The sequence below is a fragment of the Scyliorhinus canicula genome, chromosome 8, assembly GCF_902713615.1.
Source record: "Scyliorhinus canicula chromosome 8, sScyCan1.1, whole genome shotgun sequence".
NCBI classification, from domain to species: domain Eukaryota; kingdom Metazoa; phylum Chordata; class Chondrichthyes; order Carcharhiniformes; family Scyliorhinidae; genus Scyliorhinus; species Scyliorhinus canicula.
The window spans coordinates 147,931,172-147,946,588 of record NC_052153.1 but is presented as its reverse complement, the minus strand read 5'-3'; the positions used below and the strand labels follow the sequence as shown (position 1 = coordinate 147,946,588).

The window sequence follows — 15,417 nt, the reverse complement described above, 5'->3', positions numbered from 1 at the left end:
CGGAATCGAACCTGGGACCCTGGCGCTGTGAGGCCACAGTGCTAGCCACTTGTGCTACCGTGTTGCCCAATACACCATGCAACTACTCAGCAGAGAAGATGCGTGGAGAGATCAATTCAGTTCATAAGAAGGTCATTCAGGCGTCTGGTAACAGTGGAGAAGAAGCTGTTTTTGAACCTGTAGTGTGTGTTCGCAGACATTTATATCCCCTGCCCAATGGAAGACTTTAGAAGAGAGAATAACCCAGTTGGGAGGACTCTTTGGTTATGCTTTCCCAAGGCAATGGGAGGTGTAGACAATCAATGGATGGGAGGTGGGTTTGCGTGATTGACTGGACTGTGTTCATGACTCTGTAGGTTCTTACGGTCTTGGGCCGAGCGGTTGCCATACCAGGCTGTGATGCAGCCAAATAGGATGCTCTCTATGGTGCATCTGTAAAAATTGGTAAGAGTCAATGTGGACATGCCGAATTTCCATTGTTTCCTGAGGAAGTGTAGGCGCTGACGTGCTTTCTTAGTCGTAGCGTCGAGGTGGGTGGACCAGGACAGATGGTTGGTGATGTGCACACCTAGGAACTTGAAGTTGTCAACCATCTCTACGTCTGCACCATTGATGCAGACAGGGGTATGTACGATACTTCGCTTCCTGAAGTCCATGACCATCCCTTTAGTTTTGCTGACATTGAGGGAGAAATTGTTGTTACACCACACCACTATGTTCGTAATCTCCTTCCTGTACTCTGAATCATTGTTGTTTGAGATCCGAACCACAATGGTCCAGTCATGGTCAAACTTGTAGATGGAGTTGAAGTCAAATTTTGCCACACAGTCGAGTGTGTATATGGAGTATAGTAAGGGGCTAAGTACACAGCCTTGTGGGTTCCCGGTATTGTGGGCTATCATGGAGGCGGTGTTGTTGTTTATCCTTTCTAATTGTGAACTATGGGTCAGGAAGTCGAGGATCCAGTTGCAAAGGGAGGAGCCAAGTTCTAGGTTTTGGAGATTTGATATGAGCTTGGCTGGGATTATGGTGTTGAAAGCGAGCTGTAGTCAATGAATAGGAGTCTGACATAATGAAAAGCAAATTTATAATTAAAATAACAGGAATAGCATTACTTGAATAATGTACTTTGGAAGTAACCTGCTAGATGGGAAAGAGAAGTAAAAATATTAGGGCATAATATAATCAAAAGGTTAAGGTACAAGAGAGATGAGCTTCAGTGGGGAGAATGTTTGTTCCTCATGTCCTTGTGCCAACTCAGAGAAGCAAACTGAAAGTTCCTACATTCTTTTGATGGTGATCTGTCTTCTGAGTTGCCTGCACCTAAAACGATGTTGAGATGCACGTTAACGCACCATGCTGGCGAAGAATTTGTGCATGGTCTGGTGAGACCAGCATGAGTTGGACGATGCTACTCACTGGTCTGTTTAAATCAAACGTTTCCTTCCAATTACATGACGGCTTTATTTTGGCCCGTCATCTGTTTATAAATCCAGTCAATATGATAAATGTAACTGCTAAATTGTCTGTGGTAATTAAATAGACCCACCGTACATATAAAGGCCGCGATTCACCAGAATATTACAGATCACGCCGGCGTAGCGAGTCGGATGACTCGCGGTGAGACCAGCGCGAAGAGCAATTTGAGCCTCTCCCGGGATTCACCTGCTGCGCCCGGCACCCAAAGTGTTTGTAGCAAATGTGCATAAAGAAATGCTGAAGAAACCCGAGAAAGCAGGTCATTCAGATTGTACAATGTGTCTGAGCAGGTTTAGGCCCTTTTATTCTGCACTTCTGCATGATGTACGATTACATTTTCTGTCGGAATAAGAACGATTCATCCTTTAATGCCAGCCATCTGCTTTAATTGTTGGCCCAGGAGAGGATTAACTGACACATGCCCTTTTAATCCTCTAGGTTGTATGGAGGAACTGCAACCTGAATTGATCACTTTCCTCTATCAGCTGACGGAGGGAGCTGCCGATTGCAGTTACGGCCTGAATGTTGCCAAACTAGCAAGTATCCCCGAACAAGTGCTGAGGAAAGCCGCTCAGAAATCCAAAGAGTTGGAAGGCTTGATGGACATTAAGAGGTACGATAAGCCTGAAATGTGAAAAGTTGAAGCTAGCTTGCAGAAATCCACAAATAAATTCTGCAGATTTTTTCAAACCTTTAACTTTTAATTATCTTGCTCAATGCTCCCCAAACTACATTCACCTGTATCCATTTGACAAAATGGAAGTTTTCAAAACTCTAATTTATTTAATTTTGAAATGTTTGGCCTTTTCTGACACCTTTCTTGAGTATTCTCACAGAAGAAAATAGTGAAGGGGGCAGCGCCGAGGTCCCAGGTTCGATCCCAGCTCTGGGTCACTGTGTGTGGAGTTTGCACAATTAGAATTAGAATTAGAACAGTACAGCACAGAACAGGCCCTTCGGCCCTCAATGTTGTGCCGAGCAATGATCACCCTACTCAAGCCCACGTATCCACCCTATACCAGTAACCCAACAACCCCCATTAACATTATTTTTTTTAGGACACTAAGGGCAATTTAGCCTGGCCAATCCACCTAACCCGCACATCTTTGGACTGTGGGAGGAAACCGGAGCACCCGGAGGAAACCCACGCACACACGGGGAGGACATGCAGACTCCGCACAGACAGTGCCCCAGCCGGGAATCGAACCTGGGACCCTGGAGCTGTGAAGCATTGATGCTAACCACCATGCTACCGTGCTGCCCACTAATCTCCCCGCGTTTGCGTGGGTTTCTCCCCCACAAACCAAAGATGTGCAGGGTAGGTGGATTGGCCATGCTAAATTGCCCCTTAATTGGAAAATATGAATTGGGTCCTCTAAATTTATTTAAAAAAAGAAGAAAATAGTGATTGGGATTTTGTACCAGCTTGTTATTAATACCATTCAACCAGCATTGTACTGGCAATAAATAAATATATCTGATTGTTGTTACATTAAATATTTGAATCTAATTTGTTTAAATAGATAGACATTTGGATGGACTAGAATACTAGCTGATGAAACTATAATTTTACATTGCAGCTCAGTTATTGGGCTGTCCATTGAATCCTGTTTCCCTCCAAATCCCATTAAAATGTTATAATGGATTCTGGTTCCAGTATTGTTTCGCATTGGATGTTATGTGTCCCAACAATATCTTGTATTAAATGATACTCCTTATCTCTCTCTTATTTTTAGTGTTCTTAAATGTATGCCTTCAAATCACCAACTAATGGAAATTATTCTTCCATACTAAGCTTGGAACAAAATACGTCATAATTTGATCACCTCTACCGATCTGCTCTTCATCACTCAGCGCTAATGAAAATATTTTTTGTAGTCGTTCCTTCCAACTGAACTCCTAGGGCTGAAGTTTCCATTTGGTGGCAATTGTTTTTTTTGCCTCAGATCGACCAAAATTGGCATGACCAGCACAAAGGATTGCAGAACTTCAAAGTAATAATTGTGTATGGTGCTCCTTAAGTTTCCGTCATCTTTTGCACAAGGTTTAAAAAAGGATGTGCTGGATGCATAAGAAGTTTCCACTCATTGTAGGCCTTTTGTAGGCCTTTGAACAGGGTCTAAAATTAAGTTGGTCCTTTTGGCCACACATGCACATATAGTAGTGTTTTCGAGGGACATGATAGCACAGTGGTTGGGGCAGCAAGTTGGTTACCACTGGCCTCACAGCGCCAGGAACACGGGTTCAATTCCGGCTTGAAGTAGTTGTGTGGTGTTTGCGCATTCTCCCCATATCTGCTTGGGTTTCATCCACGTGCCTCCGGTTTCATCCCACAGATGTACAGGTTAGGTGGATCGGCCATGCTAAAAGAATTGCCCCTCAGTGTCCAAAGATGTGCAGGATGGTGGGGTTGTGGGGGGATAGGTTGGGGAGTGGGCCTAGGTAGGGTGCTCTTTCAGAGTTGGTACAGCCAACATGGGCCAAATGGCCTCCTTCTGCATTGTAGGGATTCTATGGATGAAGGCTTTTCTATGCACACTTTCCTAATTTACTAAGAAACTGGCTACTGTGTCTCAATATAATGAGAAAGTGGTCCTGTGAATATTTTAACATAATTTTCATTTGTTTAAAACCAGGTTACTCGCAAATGGTGAAATGAAAAATCATTTCCTCTCAAGGTTTATAATCGTAAATGTGAAAGTCTAATTGCAGCATGTATTTACTATATTTTCATGGTACGTGGACATCACTGGCTAGGTCAGTATTTAGTCCCCTTGAAAAGATGCTGGTCACTCACTGCCTTGAACCACTGCGGTTCCTAACTCACAGTGCTGTTTGGAAACGAGTTTCAGGATTGTGACCCAGCAATAGCGAAAGAATGGCGATATTATTCCAAGTCAGGTTGGTGTGCGACTCGGAGGGGAAATTGCAACTGGTGGTATACCAATGCACCTAATGGCTTTATTTTTCTTGGTGGTAGAGATTGCAGGTTTGAGAGATGCTGTCGAAGGAGTTTTGTTGAGTTGCTGTAATGCATCTTATAGATGGGTACACACTGCTGCTACTTTGCGTTGATGGTGGAGGGTGTGTTGTAGTCGATGGAGTCCCAATCAAGCGGGCTGCTTTGTCCTGGATGGTATTAAGCTTCTGGAGTGTTGTTGGAGCTGCACTCATCCAGGCAACTGGGGATTATTCCATCAGATTCCTGTCTTATGCCTTGCAGGTGGTGGGCAAGCTTTGGGAGTCAGGACGTTATTCACCACAGGATTCCGTTGTGTCTGACCTGCTCTTGTAGCCACAGTATTTATATTGCTAGTTCTAATTCATGTAGAATTTAGTTCTAAGCCGGGGCTGGTTTAGCACACTGGGCTAAATCTCTGTTTTTAAAGCACGCCAGCAGCACGGTTCAATTCCTGTACCAGCCTCCCCAAACAGGCGCCGGAATGTGGTGACTAGGGGCTTTTCACAGTAACTTCATTGATGCCTACTTGTGACAATAAGTGATTTTCATTTACATTTTCAGTTCAGTTTCTGGTCAGTGGTCACCACTGGATGTTGATAGTGATGGATTCAGTGATGGTAATGCCATTGAATGCCGAAGGAGATGGTTAGATTATCTCTTGTTGGAGATGGTCATTGCCCGTCACTAATGTGGCGCAAGCATTACTTGCCACTTATCAGTCCAAACCTGAATGTTGTTCAGGTCTTTCTGCATATGGATATGGACTGCTGCAGTGAGGAATCAAGAATGGTGCTCAACATTGTGCAATCATGACTTCCAGTTGCGGCTATGCGGAGCTAAGCCACACATTCGGCAGCTCCTGCTATTTAGGGACTTTTGGGCCGTTTCGAGGGCCCCAAACGGAGCTGTTTCTACGCATCCCGGTGGGGGAAGGTGCCTGGAAGAACTTGCCCCACACTATATGGTGCTTACCTGGAGTGGGAAGAAGAAAAAGGCTGCAGTAACTCCCCCAAAAAAACGGGGGAAGAAAAACAAAATGGCGGCCGGCACTCCTGCTATTTAGGGACTTTTGGGCCGTTTTGAGGGCCCCAAACGGCGCTGTTTCTACACATCCTAGTGGGGGAAGGTGCCTGGAAGAACTTGCCCCACATTATCTGGTGAAAAAGTCTGCAGTAACGCCCCCCAAAAAACGGGTGAAAAAAAACAAAATGGCGGCCGGCGCTCCCGCTATTTAAGGGCTTTTGGGCCGTTTTGAGGGCCCCAAACAGTGCTGTTGCTACATATCCCGGTGGGGGAAGGTGCCTGGAAGAACTTGCCCCACACTATATGGTGAAAAAGGCTGCAGAAACACCCCAAAAAAAACGTGGGAAGAAAAACAAAATGGCGGCCGGCGCAACACCCGAGGACTGGTGGAAGTGGGCGCAGGAGCAACAGGCCTCGCTCCTACGTTGTTTTGCTGAGCTGAAGGCTGAGCTGCTGGACTCCATGAATGCAACTGCGACCAAGCTGCTTGGGACCCAGGCGGCACAGGAGGAGTCTATTCGGGAGTTGCAGCGGCAGGCCGTTGAAAGAGAGGAGGAGGCCGTGGTCCTCGTTGGGAAAGTGGAGTTGCACGAGGCACTTCATAAAAAGTGGCAGGACCGCTTGGAGGAGCTGGACGTTCGCACGAGGCGAAAGAATCTGAGGATCCTGGGCCTGGCGGAGGGGCTGGAGGGGTCGGATCTCCCGGCGTATGTGACCACGTTGTTGAGCTCGTTGATGGGAGCAGGGTCCTTCCATTTGCCCCTGGAGCTCGAGGGAGCGCACAGAGTGATGGCCAGGAGGCCCAAGGCAGATGAGCCCCCGAGGGCGGTGCTGGTGCGGTTCCACCGATTCAGTGACCGGGAGTGTGTGCTGCGCTGGGCCAAGAAAGAGAGGAGCAGTAAATGGGAGAATTCGGTAGTGAGGATCTACCAGGACTGGAGTGCGGAAGTGGCTAAGCGGCGGGCCAGGTTCAACCGGACGAAGGCGGTGCTTCATGCTAAGCAGGTCAGGTTTGGAATGCTGCAGCCTGCGCGCCTGTGGGTGACATACAAGGACCGGCACCATTACTTCGAGTTCCCGGAGGAGGCGTGGGCCTTTGTACAGGCGGAGAAGCTGGACTTGAACTAGGGCCTGGGAACATACTTTGGCCGGCGTTGTTTCCGCTGTGGCTGTTTTGTTCCAACTGTTTCAACTTTTTCAACTTCGAAATGTGTGTTATGTATGCTGGTTTTCTTTTTGCTCTGTTTACGGGTGGGTTTGTCTGTTGGGTATGGTTGTGGGGTAGGTGGGGAGTGTTGGGGGTTTGTGTTCTATATGTTCTCTTCTGTACGGGGCTGGGGATTGAGGGGAAACTGGATTTTGGGGAACTGCGTCAGAAGGATGGGGTGTGGCATTGTGAAAGCGCGGGCTTTCCTCTGGTTTCCCGCGCTGCGGGGCAGGGGGGTGGAGCTTGCGATGGGGGAAGGGCCTCTACGGGTCTTTTTTCCCGCGCTGCAATAATGCCAAGGAGGTGTGGCAAGAGGGGGATGACCCCAAGCCGGGAGGGGATAGGTTTTGGCGGGAGCTGACGGGGTCAGCAGAAGTCAGCTGACTCACGGAAGTACCATGGAGGGTGCGTCGCGGCTAGGAGGGGTCCTAGCCTGGGGGGGGGGGGGGGGTGGGGGGGGATACCGGGTTGCTGCTGGAACGACTAGGAAGGAGCCGATGAGGGCCGGGGGGGAAGAGGAGAGGCGCTATCGCCATGGGGAACGGGTCGAGCGGGGTATGCTGGCCTGGGGCGAACATCTGCCAAGCTATGGCTAGTCGGCAGGGGAGGGGGGCGGGTTGCCCTCTGATCCGGCTGATTACCTGGAACGTGAGGGGGCTGAACGGGCCGGTTAAGAGAACCAGGGTGGTCTCCCATCTAAGGGGGTTGAAGGCGGACGTGGCTATGCTCCAGGAGACCCACCTGAAGGTGGCGGACCAGGTCCGTCTGAGGAAGGGGTGGGTGGGGCAGGTTTATCATTCAGGATTGGACGCAAAGAACCGGGGGGTGGCGATTCTAGTGGGGAAGAGGGTGGCGTTCGAGGCGGCTGAGGTGGTGTCGGACAAGGAGGGCAGATATATCATGGTGAGGGGTAGGCTGCAGGGAGAGAAGGTGGTGCTGGTGAACGTATATGCCCCGAATTGGGATGATGCTGGCTTCATGAGGCGCTTGTTGGGCCGCGTCCCGGACCTGGAGGCAGGGGGCCTGATCATGGGGGGAGATTTTAACACAGTGCTGGATCCCACACTGGACCGGTCCAGTTCAAGGACGGGTAGGAGACCGGCGGCGGCCAAAGTGCTGAGGGGATACATGGACCAGATGGGAGGGGTGGATCCCTGGAGGTTTGGGAGACCGAGAGCGCGGGAGTATTCCTTTTTCTCTCACGTCCATAGGGTTTATTCCCGGATAGACTTTTTTGTCCTGAGCAGGGGGTTGATCCCGAGGGTGCAGGATGCCGAGTATTCGGCCATAGCGATTTCGGACCATGCCCCGCACTGGATTGATCTGGAGATGGGGGAGGCACGGGACCAGCGCCCGCTCTGGCGCCTGGATGTGGGGATGCTGGCGGAGGAGGAGGTGTGTAAGAGGGTTCGGAGAAGCATTGAGGGGTATCTGGTTACCAATGATACGGGGGAGGTCCAGGTGGGGATGGTCTGGGAGGCTCTGAAAGCAGTGATCCGGGGGGAGCTGATCTCCATCCGGGCCCACAGGGAAAGGAGGGAGAGGAAGGAGAGGGAGAGACTGGTGGGAGAGCTTCTGGAGGTGGACAGGAGATATGCGGAGGCACCGGAGGAAGGGTTGCTGGGAGAACGGCGCAGGTTGCAGGCCAATTTTGACTTGTTGACCACCAGAAAGGCGGAGACACAGTGGAGGAGGGCGCAGGGTGCGGTATATGAGTATGGAGAGAAGGCGAGCAGGATGTTGGCGCATCAGCTCCGTAGGCGAGATGCGGCTAGGGAAATTGGGGGAGTGAAGGATGGGGGTGGAAATGTAGTGCAGAAGGGGACAGAAGTAAACGGGGTCTTTAGGGACTTTTACGAGGGATTGTACCGGTCGGAACCTCCGAGGGGGAGAGAGGGGATGGAGAGCTTCATGAACAGGCTATGTTTCCCAAGGGTTCAAGAGAGGCTGGTTGAGGGGCTGGGGGCGCCGATAGAGTTGGAGGAGCTAGTCAGGGGGATCGGGCAAATGCAGTCAGGTAAAGCGCCGGGGCCGGACGGGTTCCCGGTGGAATTTTATAAAAAGTATGCGGATCTGGTGGGCCCCCTGTTGGTGCGAGCCTTCAATGAGGCGTGGGAGGGGGGGGCTTTGCCCCCGACGATGTCGCGGGCACTGATCTCTTTGATCCTAAAACGGGATAAGGACCCCTTGCAGTGCGGATCATATAGGCCTATTTCACTCCTTAACGTAGACGCTAAGTTGCTGGCGAAGATCCTGGCTACCAGGATAGAGGATTGTGTGCCAGAGGTAATTCATGAAGATCAGACAGGGTTTGTCAAGGGGCGGCAGCTCAACACGAATGTGCGGAGACTGCTCAATGTTATCATGATGCCGGCAGTGGAGGGGGAGGCGGAGATAGTGGTGGCGCTGGATGCAGAGAAGGCGTTTGATAGAGTTGAGTGGGGGTACCTATGGGAGGTGCTGGAGAGGTTTGGATTTGGGGAGGGATTCATCAAATGGGTGAGGCTGCTTTACGCGGCGCCGATGGCGAGTGTAGTCACAAATGGAAGGAGATCGGAGTATTTTAGGCTTTATCGTGGGACCAGGCAGGGGTGCCCCCTATCCCCCCTGCTCTTTGCACTGGCGATTGAACCGCTGGCCATGGCGTTGAGGGAGTCAGGGAAGTGGAGGGGTCTGGTGCGGGGGGGGGAGGAGCACCGGGTATCGCTGTATGCAGACGACCTGCTGTTATATGTGGCGGACCCAGAGGGGGGAATGCCGGGGGTGATGGAACTGTTAGCGGAATTTGGGGGCTTCTCGGGCTATAAGCTGAACTTAGGAAAGAGCGAGGTATTTGTAGTGCACCCGGGAGATCAGGAGGAGGGAATTGGGAGGCTCCCCTTCAGGAGGGCAGTGAAGAGTTTCAGGTACCTGGGGGTGCAGGTGGCCAGGAGTTGGGGGGCTCTTCATAAGCTTAACTTCACCAGACTAGTGGAACAGATGGAGGAGGAATTTAAAAGGTGGGACATGGTGCCGCTATCGCTGGCGGGCAGAGTGCAATCCGTCAAAATGACGGTTCTCCCGAGGTTCTTGTTCCTCTTCCAGTGCTTGCCCATCTTTATCCCTAGGGCCTTTTTTAAAAGGGTGACCAGCAGCATCATGGGATTTGTTTGGGCGCATGGCACCCCGAGGGTGAAGAGGGTCTTCTTGGAGCGGAGTAGGGATGGGGGGGGGCTGGCGTTGCCCAACCTCTCGGGGTATTACTGGGCGGCCAACGTGTCGATGGTGCGTAAGTGGGTGATGGAGGGGGAGGGGGCAGCATGGAAACGGATGGAGAGAGCGTCCTGTGGGGATACAAGCCTGGGGGCCCTGGTAACGGCGCCGTGGCCGCTCCCTCCCACGAGGTATACCACGAGTCCGGTGGTGGCGGCTACCCTCAAGATTTGGGGGCAGTGGAGGCGACATAGGGGAGAAGTGGGGGGCTCGATGGAGGCTCCGTTAAGGGGGAACCATAGGTTCGTCCCGGGGAACATGGATGGGGGATTTCGGGGATGGTATAGAGCAGGCATTAGACAGCTGAAGGACCTGTTTATCGACGGAAGGTTTGCGAGCCTGGGGGAGTTGGAAGAGAAATTTGGGCTCCCGCCGGGAAACATGTTTTGATATCTGCAGGTAAAGGCATTTGCTAGACGGCAGGTGGAGGGATTCCCTGCGCTCCCCGCGAAGGGGGTGAGTGACAGGGTGCTCTCGGGGGTCTGGGTCGGGGAGGGGAAGATATCCGATATCTACAAGCTTATGCAGGAGAAGGAAGAGGCGTCAGTAGAGGAGCTGAAAACGAAGTGGGAGGGGGAACTGGGGGAACAGATCGAAGACGGGACATGGGCTGATGCCCTGGAGAGGGTAAATTCTTCCTCCTCGTGTGCGCGGCTTAGCCTCATTCAATTCAAGGTGCTGCATAGGGCCCACATGACTGGGACGAGGATGAGTAGGTTCTTTGGGGGTGAAGATAGGTGTGCCAGGTGCTCGGGGAGTCCAGCGAACCATGCCCATATGTTCTGGGCATGCCCGGCATTGGAGGAGTTCTGGAAGGGGGTGGCGAGGACGGTGTCAAGGGTGGTGGGATCCAGGGTCAAGCCAGGATGGGGACTCGCGATCTTTGGGGTTGGGGTAGAGCCGGGAGTGCAGGAGGCGAAAGAGGCCGGTGTGCTGGCCTTTGCGTCCCTAGTAGCCCGGCGGAGGATCTTGCTACAATGGAAGGATGCGAGGCCCCCAAGCGTGGAGACCTGGATCAATGACATGGCGGGCTTCATTAAGCTTGAGAAGGTTAAATTCGCCCTGAGAGGATCGGTGCAAGGGTTCTTTAAACGGTGGCAACCTTTCCTCGACTTTCTGGCTCAACGATAGGGTACTGGGACAGTAGCAGCAGCAACCCGGGGGGTGGGGGGGTGGGGGGGGGACGTTGATTATGTTAGCTTATTTTATTTAAATTTGATTTATCTAATTTTAATTTATGGTTAAGTTCTCTTGTTTGGGGGGGGGGGTGGGGGAATGTGATACATGTGATGTTACGGTATGGGGGGAATTGTGGGTGTTATGGGGCTGTTAGTTGCATATTACTGCTTTTTGCTATACTTTTTGTTATATTTTCTGCAAAAAATTCCAATAAAAAAAAAAAAACATTGTGCAATCATCAGTGAATATCTCCACTTCTGGCCTTATGATGGAGGGAATGTCATTGATGAAGCAGCTGAAGATGGTTGTGCCTCAGACAGTTGAGGAATTCTTGTATAGATGTTCTAGGTCTGAGATGATTGACCTCCAACAACAAAGCCATCATGCACTATGCTAGGTATGACTCCAATCTATAGAGTGTTTCCCCCTGATTTACAATAACTCCAGATTTGCTAGGGCTCCTTAATACCATACTCTGTCAAATGCAACCTTCTAATCTCTGGTGTTCAGCTCTTTTGTCCATGTTTGAACCAAGGCTGTCTTGAGGTCAGGAGAAAAATGGCCTGACAGTATCTAAACTGCATGACAGTGAGCATGTTATTATTGAGTAGGTGCCACTTTATTGTTGATGACCCCTTCCATCACTTAACTGATGATCGAGAATAGAGTGATAATTGCCCAGGTTAGATTTCTCCAGCTTTTTGTGTATCAGCCTTAACTGGACAATTTTCCACATTGCCGGGTTGATGCCAGCATTGTAGTTATACTGGAACAGCGTAGCTAGTGTTAGGGCTAGTTCTGGAGTGCAAGTATTCAGTGCTATAGTAGAATGTTGTCCGACCCAAAGCCTTGGCAGTATCCAGTGCCTTCAGCTGTTTCTTGCTATACTGTGGAGAATTAAATTGTCTGAAGACCGGCAACTGTGATCCTGGGAACCTCTGGAGGAGGCTGAGATGGATCATCCACTTGGCACTTCTGGCTGATCTTTTGCACTGATGTTTTGGTCTCCCCCATGGCTGAGGGTGCAGATATTTGCGGAGCTTCCTCTCCAGTTAGTTGGTTAATTGCCCATCACAATTCACGATAGGATTTCATGTAGAATTTACAGTGCAGAAGGAGGGCATTCAGCCCATCGAATTTGCACCGTCCCTTGGAAAGAGCACCCGACCCAAACCCACGCCTCCACACTATCCCCGTAACCCAATAACCCAACCTAACCTTTTTGGACACAAGTGGGCAATTTAGCATGGCCAATCCACCTAACCCGCACATCTTTGGACTGTGGGAGGAAACCGGAGCACCCGGAGGAAACCCACACAAACACGGGAAGAAAGTGCAAACTCCACATGGATAGTCACCTGAGGCCGGAATTGAACCCTGGAGCTGTGAAGCAGCAGTGCTAACCACTGTGCCATCGCGCCGTCCCTTATGTGTCAGGACTGCAGAGCTTAGATCTGATCAATTGGTTGTGGATCGCTTAGCTCAATCGCATGCTCCCTCCACTGTTTGGCATGCAGGGAATCCTATGTTGCGGCTTCATCAGTTTGACACCTCATTTGTAGGTATGCCTGGTTTGTTCCTGATATGCCCTCCTGCACTCGTTGACTCAGAATTGATCTCCTGGCTTGGTGGTAATGGTAGAGTGGGGAATATACCGGACCATGAGGTTACCGACTGCTGTGACCTGATGGCCTACATGCTAAGATTCTTGAAAGAGATAGATGCAGGGATAGTGATTGGGCGCAAAATCCCAACCAATGTGCTAGCTGTGATTTTCCAAAATGTCTTCGATTTGGAAACGGTCCCATTAAATTGCAATATCTGTTTTCAAGAAATAGGGAGAGAGAAAACAGTGAACCATAGGCCAGTTAAGCTAACATCAGTTTTTGGGAAAATGCTGCAATTTATTTTTAAAGAAATCTTAACAGTGCACTTAGAAAAACATAGTATGATTAGAACTACCCAACTAAAAGGAAATCCTGTTTGAAAAATGTATTAGGTTTTTGAGATGTAACTAGTAGGGTAAATAAAGGGCGACCATTCAATGTAGTATCCCTGGATTTCCAAAAAGCATTTGATAACATGCCACATAAAAGGTTAATAGGCAAGATTAGGTCTCATGGTATTGGTGATATTTTAGCGTGGCAGAGGATTGGTTAATGGATAGAAAACAGAGAGTGGACTTAAATGAGGCTTTTTCCAGTTGGCAGGGAGTGGATAGTTGAGTGCCGCAAGGGTCAGTGATGGGGCTTCAACTATTTAGAATCTATATTGATTACTTCGATAAAGAGTCAGAGTAATATATCTAAATTTGCTGATGATACTAAGCTAGGTGGAAGGTTAGTTGGCAATGACAAAGAGAGGCTGAAAAAAGATATAGATAGGTTAAATGAGTGGTGGTGGATGAATTATAATGTAGGGAAGTGAGAAGGTATTCATTTTGTTTGTGAGGATAGAAAAGCAGAATTTTTTTTAAATGTAAGAAACTTGTACGTGTTGAAGTTCAAGACATTGTGTTCTTATACAAGGAACACAGAAAGTTAGTATGCAGGTACAGCAAGCAATTAGGAAGACAAATGGCATGTTCATCTTTATTGCAAGGGGATTGGAGTACAAACATAAAGAAGTCTTGCTAAAGTTTTACCGAGTTTTGCTGAGACCGCATCTGGAATAGCGTGTGCCGTTTCTGTCTCCACATTTAAGAAAGGACATCCTCGGATTGGAAGCGGTCCAGGCGAGGTTCACTAGATTTACTGAGGGGGTTTTCTTATGATGGGCAGGCTGATGGTGCAGTGGTTAACACTAATGCCTCACAGTGCCAGGGACCTGGGTGACTGTATGTATGGAGTTTACACACACTCCCCAAGTCTGCGTGGGTTTCCTCCAGGTGCTTGGGTTTCCTCCCACAGTCCAAAGATGTGGAGGTTAGGTGGATTAGCCATGCTAAATTGCCCTTAAGTGTCCAAAGGTTGTGTGGGGCTAAAGGGATCGGATAGGAGATTGAGCCTAGGTAGGATGCTCTTTCGAAGGGTTGGTGCAGATTAAATGGGCCGAATTGCCTTCTTCTGAACTGTAGGAATTCTATGAGAGGCTAAGTAAATTGGGTTTATATTCTATGGAGTCAAGAAGAATAAAAGGTGATCTCATTGGAACCTACAAAATTCTGAAGGGGCTTGATAGGGTGGATACTGAGAGATTTGGGGGGAGTTTAATCACAGGAGCACATTCTCAGGATAAGGAACCAATCCTTTAGAACTGGGATAAAAAAATATTTGCTCAAAGATGAATCTTTGGAAATCTCTACACCAGAGGATTGTGGATATTCCATTGTTCAATACGTTGACAGCTGGGATAGACAGATTTTTGGTCTCGGCGAATTAAGGCATGTGGAGAGGGAGGGGGCAGGGAAACGGAGTTGAAGCCGAAGATCAGCCATAGTTTTATTGAATGTTGAAGCAGGCCCGATGGGCCATATGGTCTACTACTCCTATTTCTTATGTTCTGATTCAGAAGTGAGAGTGCCAACACTGAACCAAGGCTACTACAATAGGTAGGCCAATGTGATGCTGTAGCATTGGGTACTAGACTTTCATCTTTGGGAATTGGATTTTCAAATCCAGTACCGAGTGTGGGCGGCCTAGATCTACTTCTGAGTGAGCTTTGGCTGAAAGTACAAACTGGCCATCTAATTTGACGGTGATTGTCAAAAAATTAACAATTCACCCAAAGAAACGACAGGCTGCTTGGGATAAGAAATGGAAGAATGTTACACTGCAGCAGGTAATAATCGGGGGTTTTGTACTGAGGTACGTACTCTGAAGGATAACTACCACTTCTCATATTTAATGGCTTTTGTGCTCAAGCATTTTTGCCAACATTTCACACTGGCATTTCCCCATTCTTGACAGTTCTGAGTTACCTCGATAGATAAATGGCCCTTTAGCTCAGGTGCATTAAAGTGTCTGAGTTATGATGGCTTTTCAAAACTGTTCCAAAACTTGTCACTAGACAAGTATTCCATCTGTCCTGTGGACATGAATAAACCAAGCAATCATAATGCAGCTTTTCAATTCTAGAATCCTCTATATTGTTGCTGGACATTAAGCAATAACTAACACTCACCAACCTTTTATTTTATTTAAATATAAGTGCCAGTCTAATGGGCCATATATGTTGCTACAAAATGTTTCCGATTTTCAGGAATGCATTTGCATTAAAATAATGCTCTCAGATTTATGTCAAAATAGCAATGTGTTTAATCACTGTTATTAATGTGTAAGTTGCCCAACAACTTGTGGTGATGAAGTATCCCCTG

General features: G+C 48.9%; 1 protein-coding gene across 1 annotated transcript in view; it reads left to right on the top strand.

Annotated features, from left to right (window-relative positions):
• msh3 (mutS homolog 3 (E. coli)) overlaps positions 1-15,417 on the top strand; it is a 378,564-nt gene that overhangs the window by 339,163 nt on the left and 23,984 nt on the right. Inside the window, exon 23 of the mRNA XM_038805383.1 lies at positions 1,918-2,092. Within this exon, the coding sequence (XP_038661311.1) occupies positions 1,918-2,092 (175 nt within the window). The remainder of the gene's footprint in view (positions 1-1,917; positions 2,093-15,417) is intronic.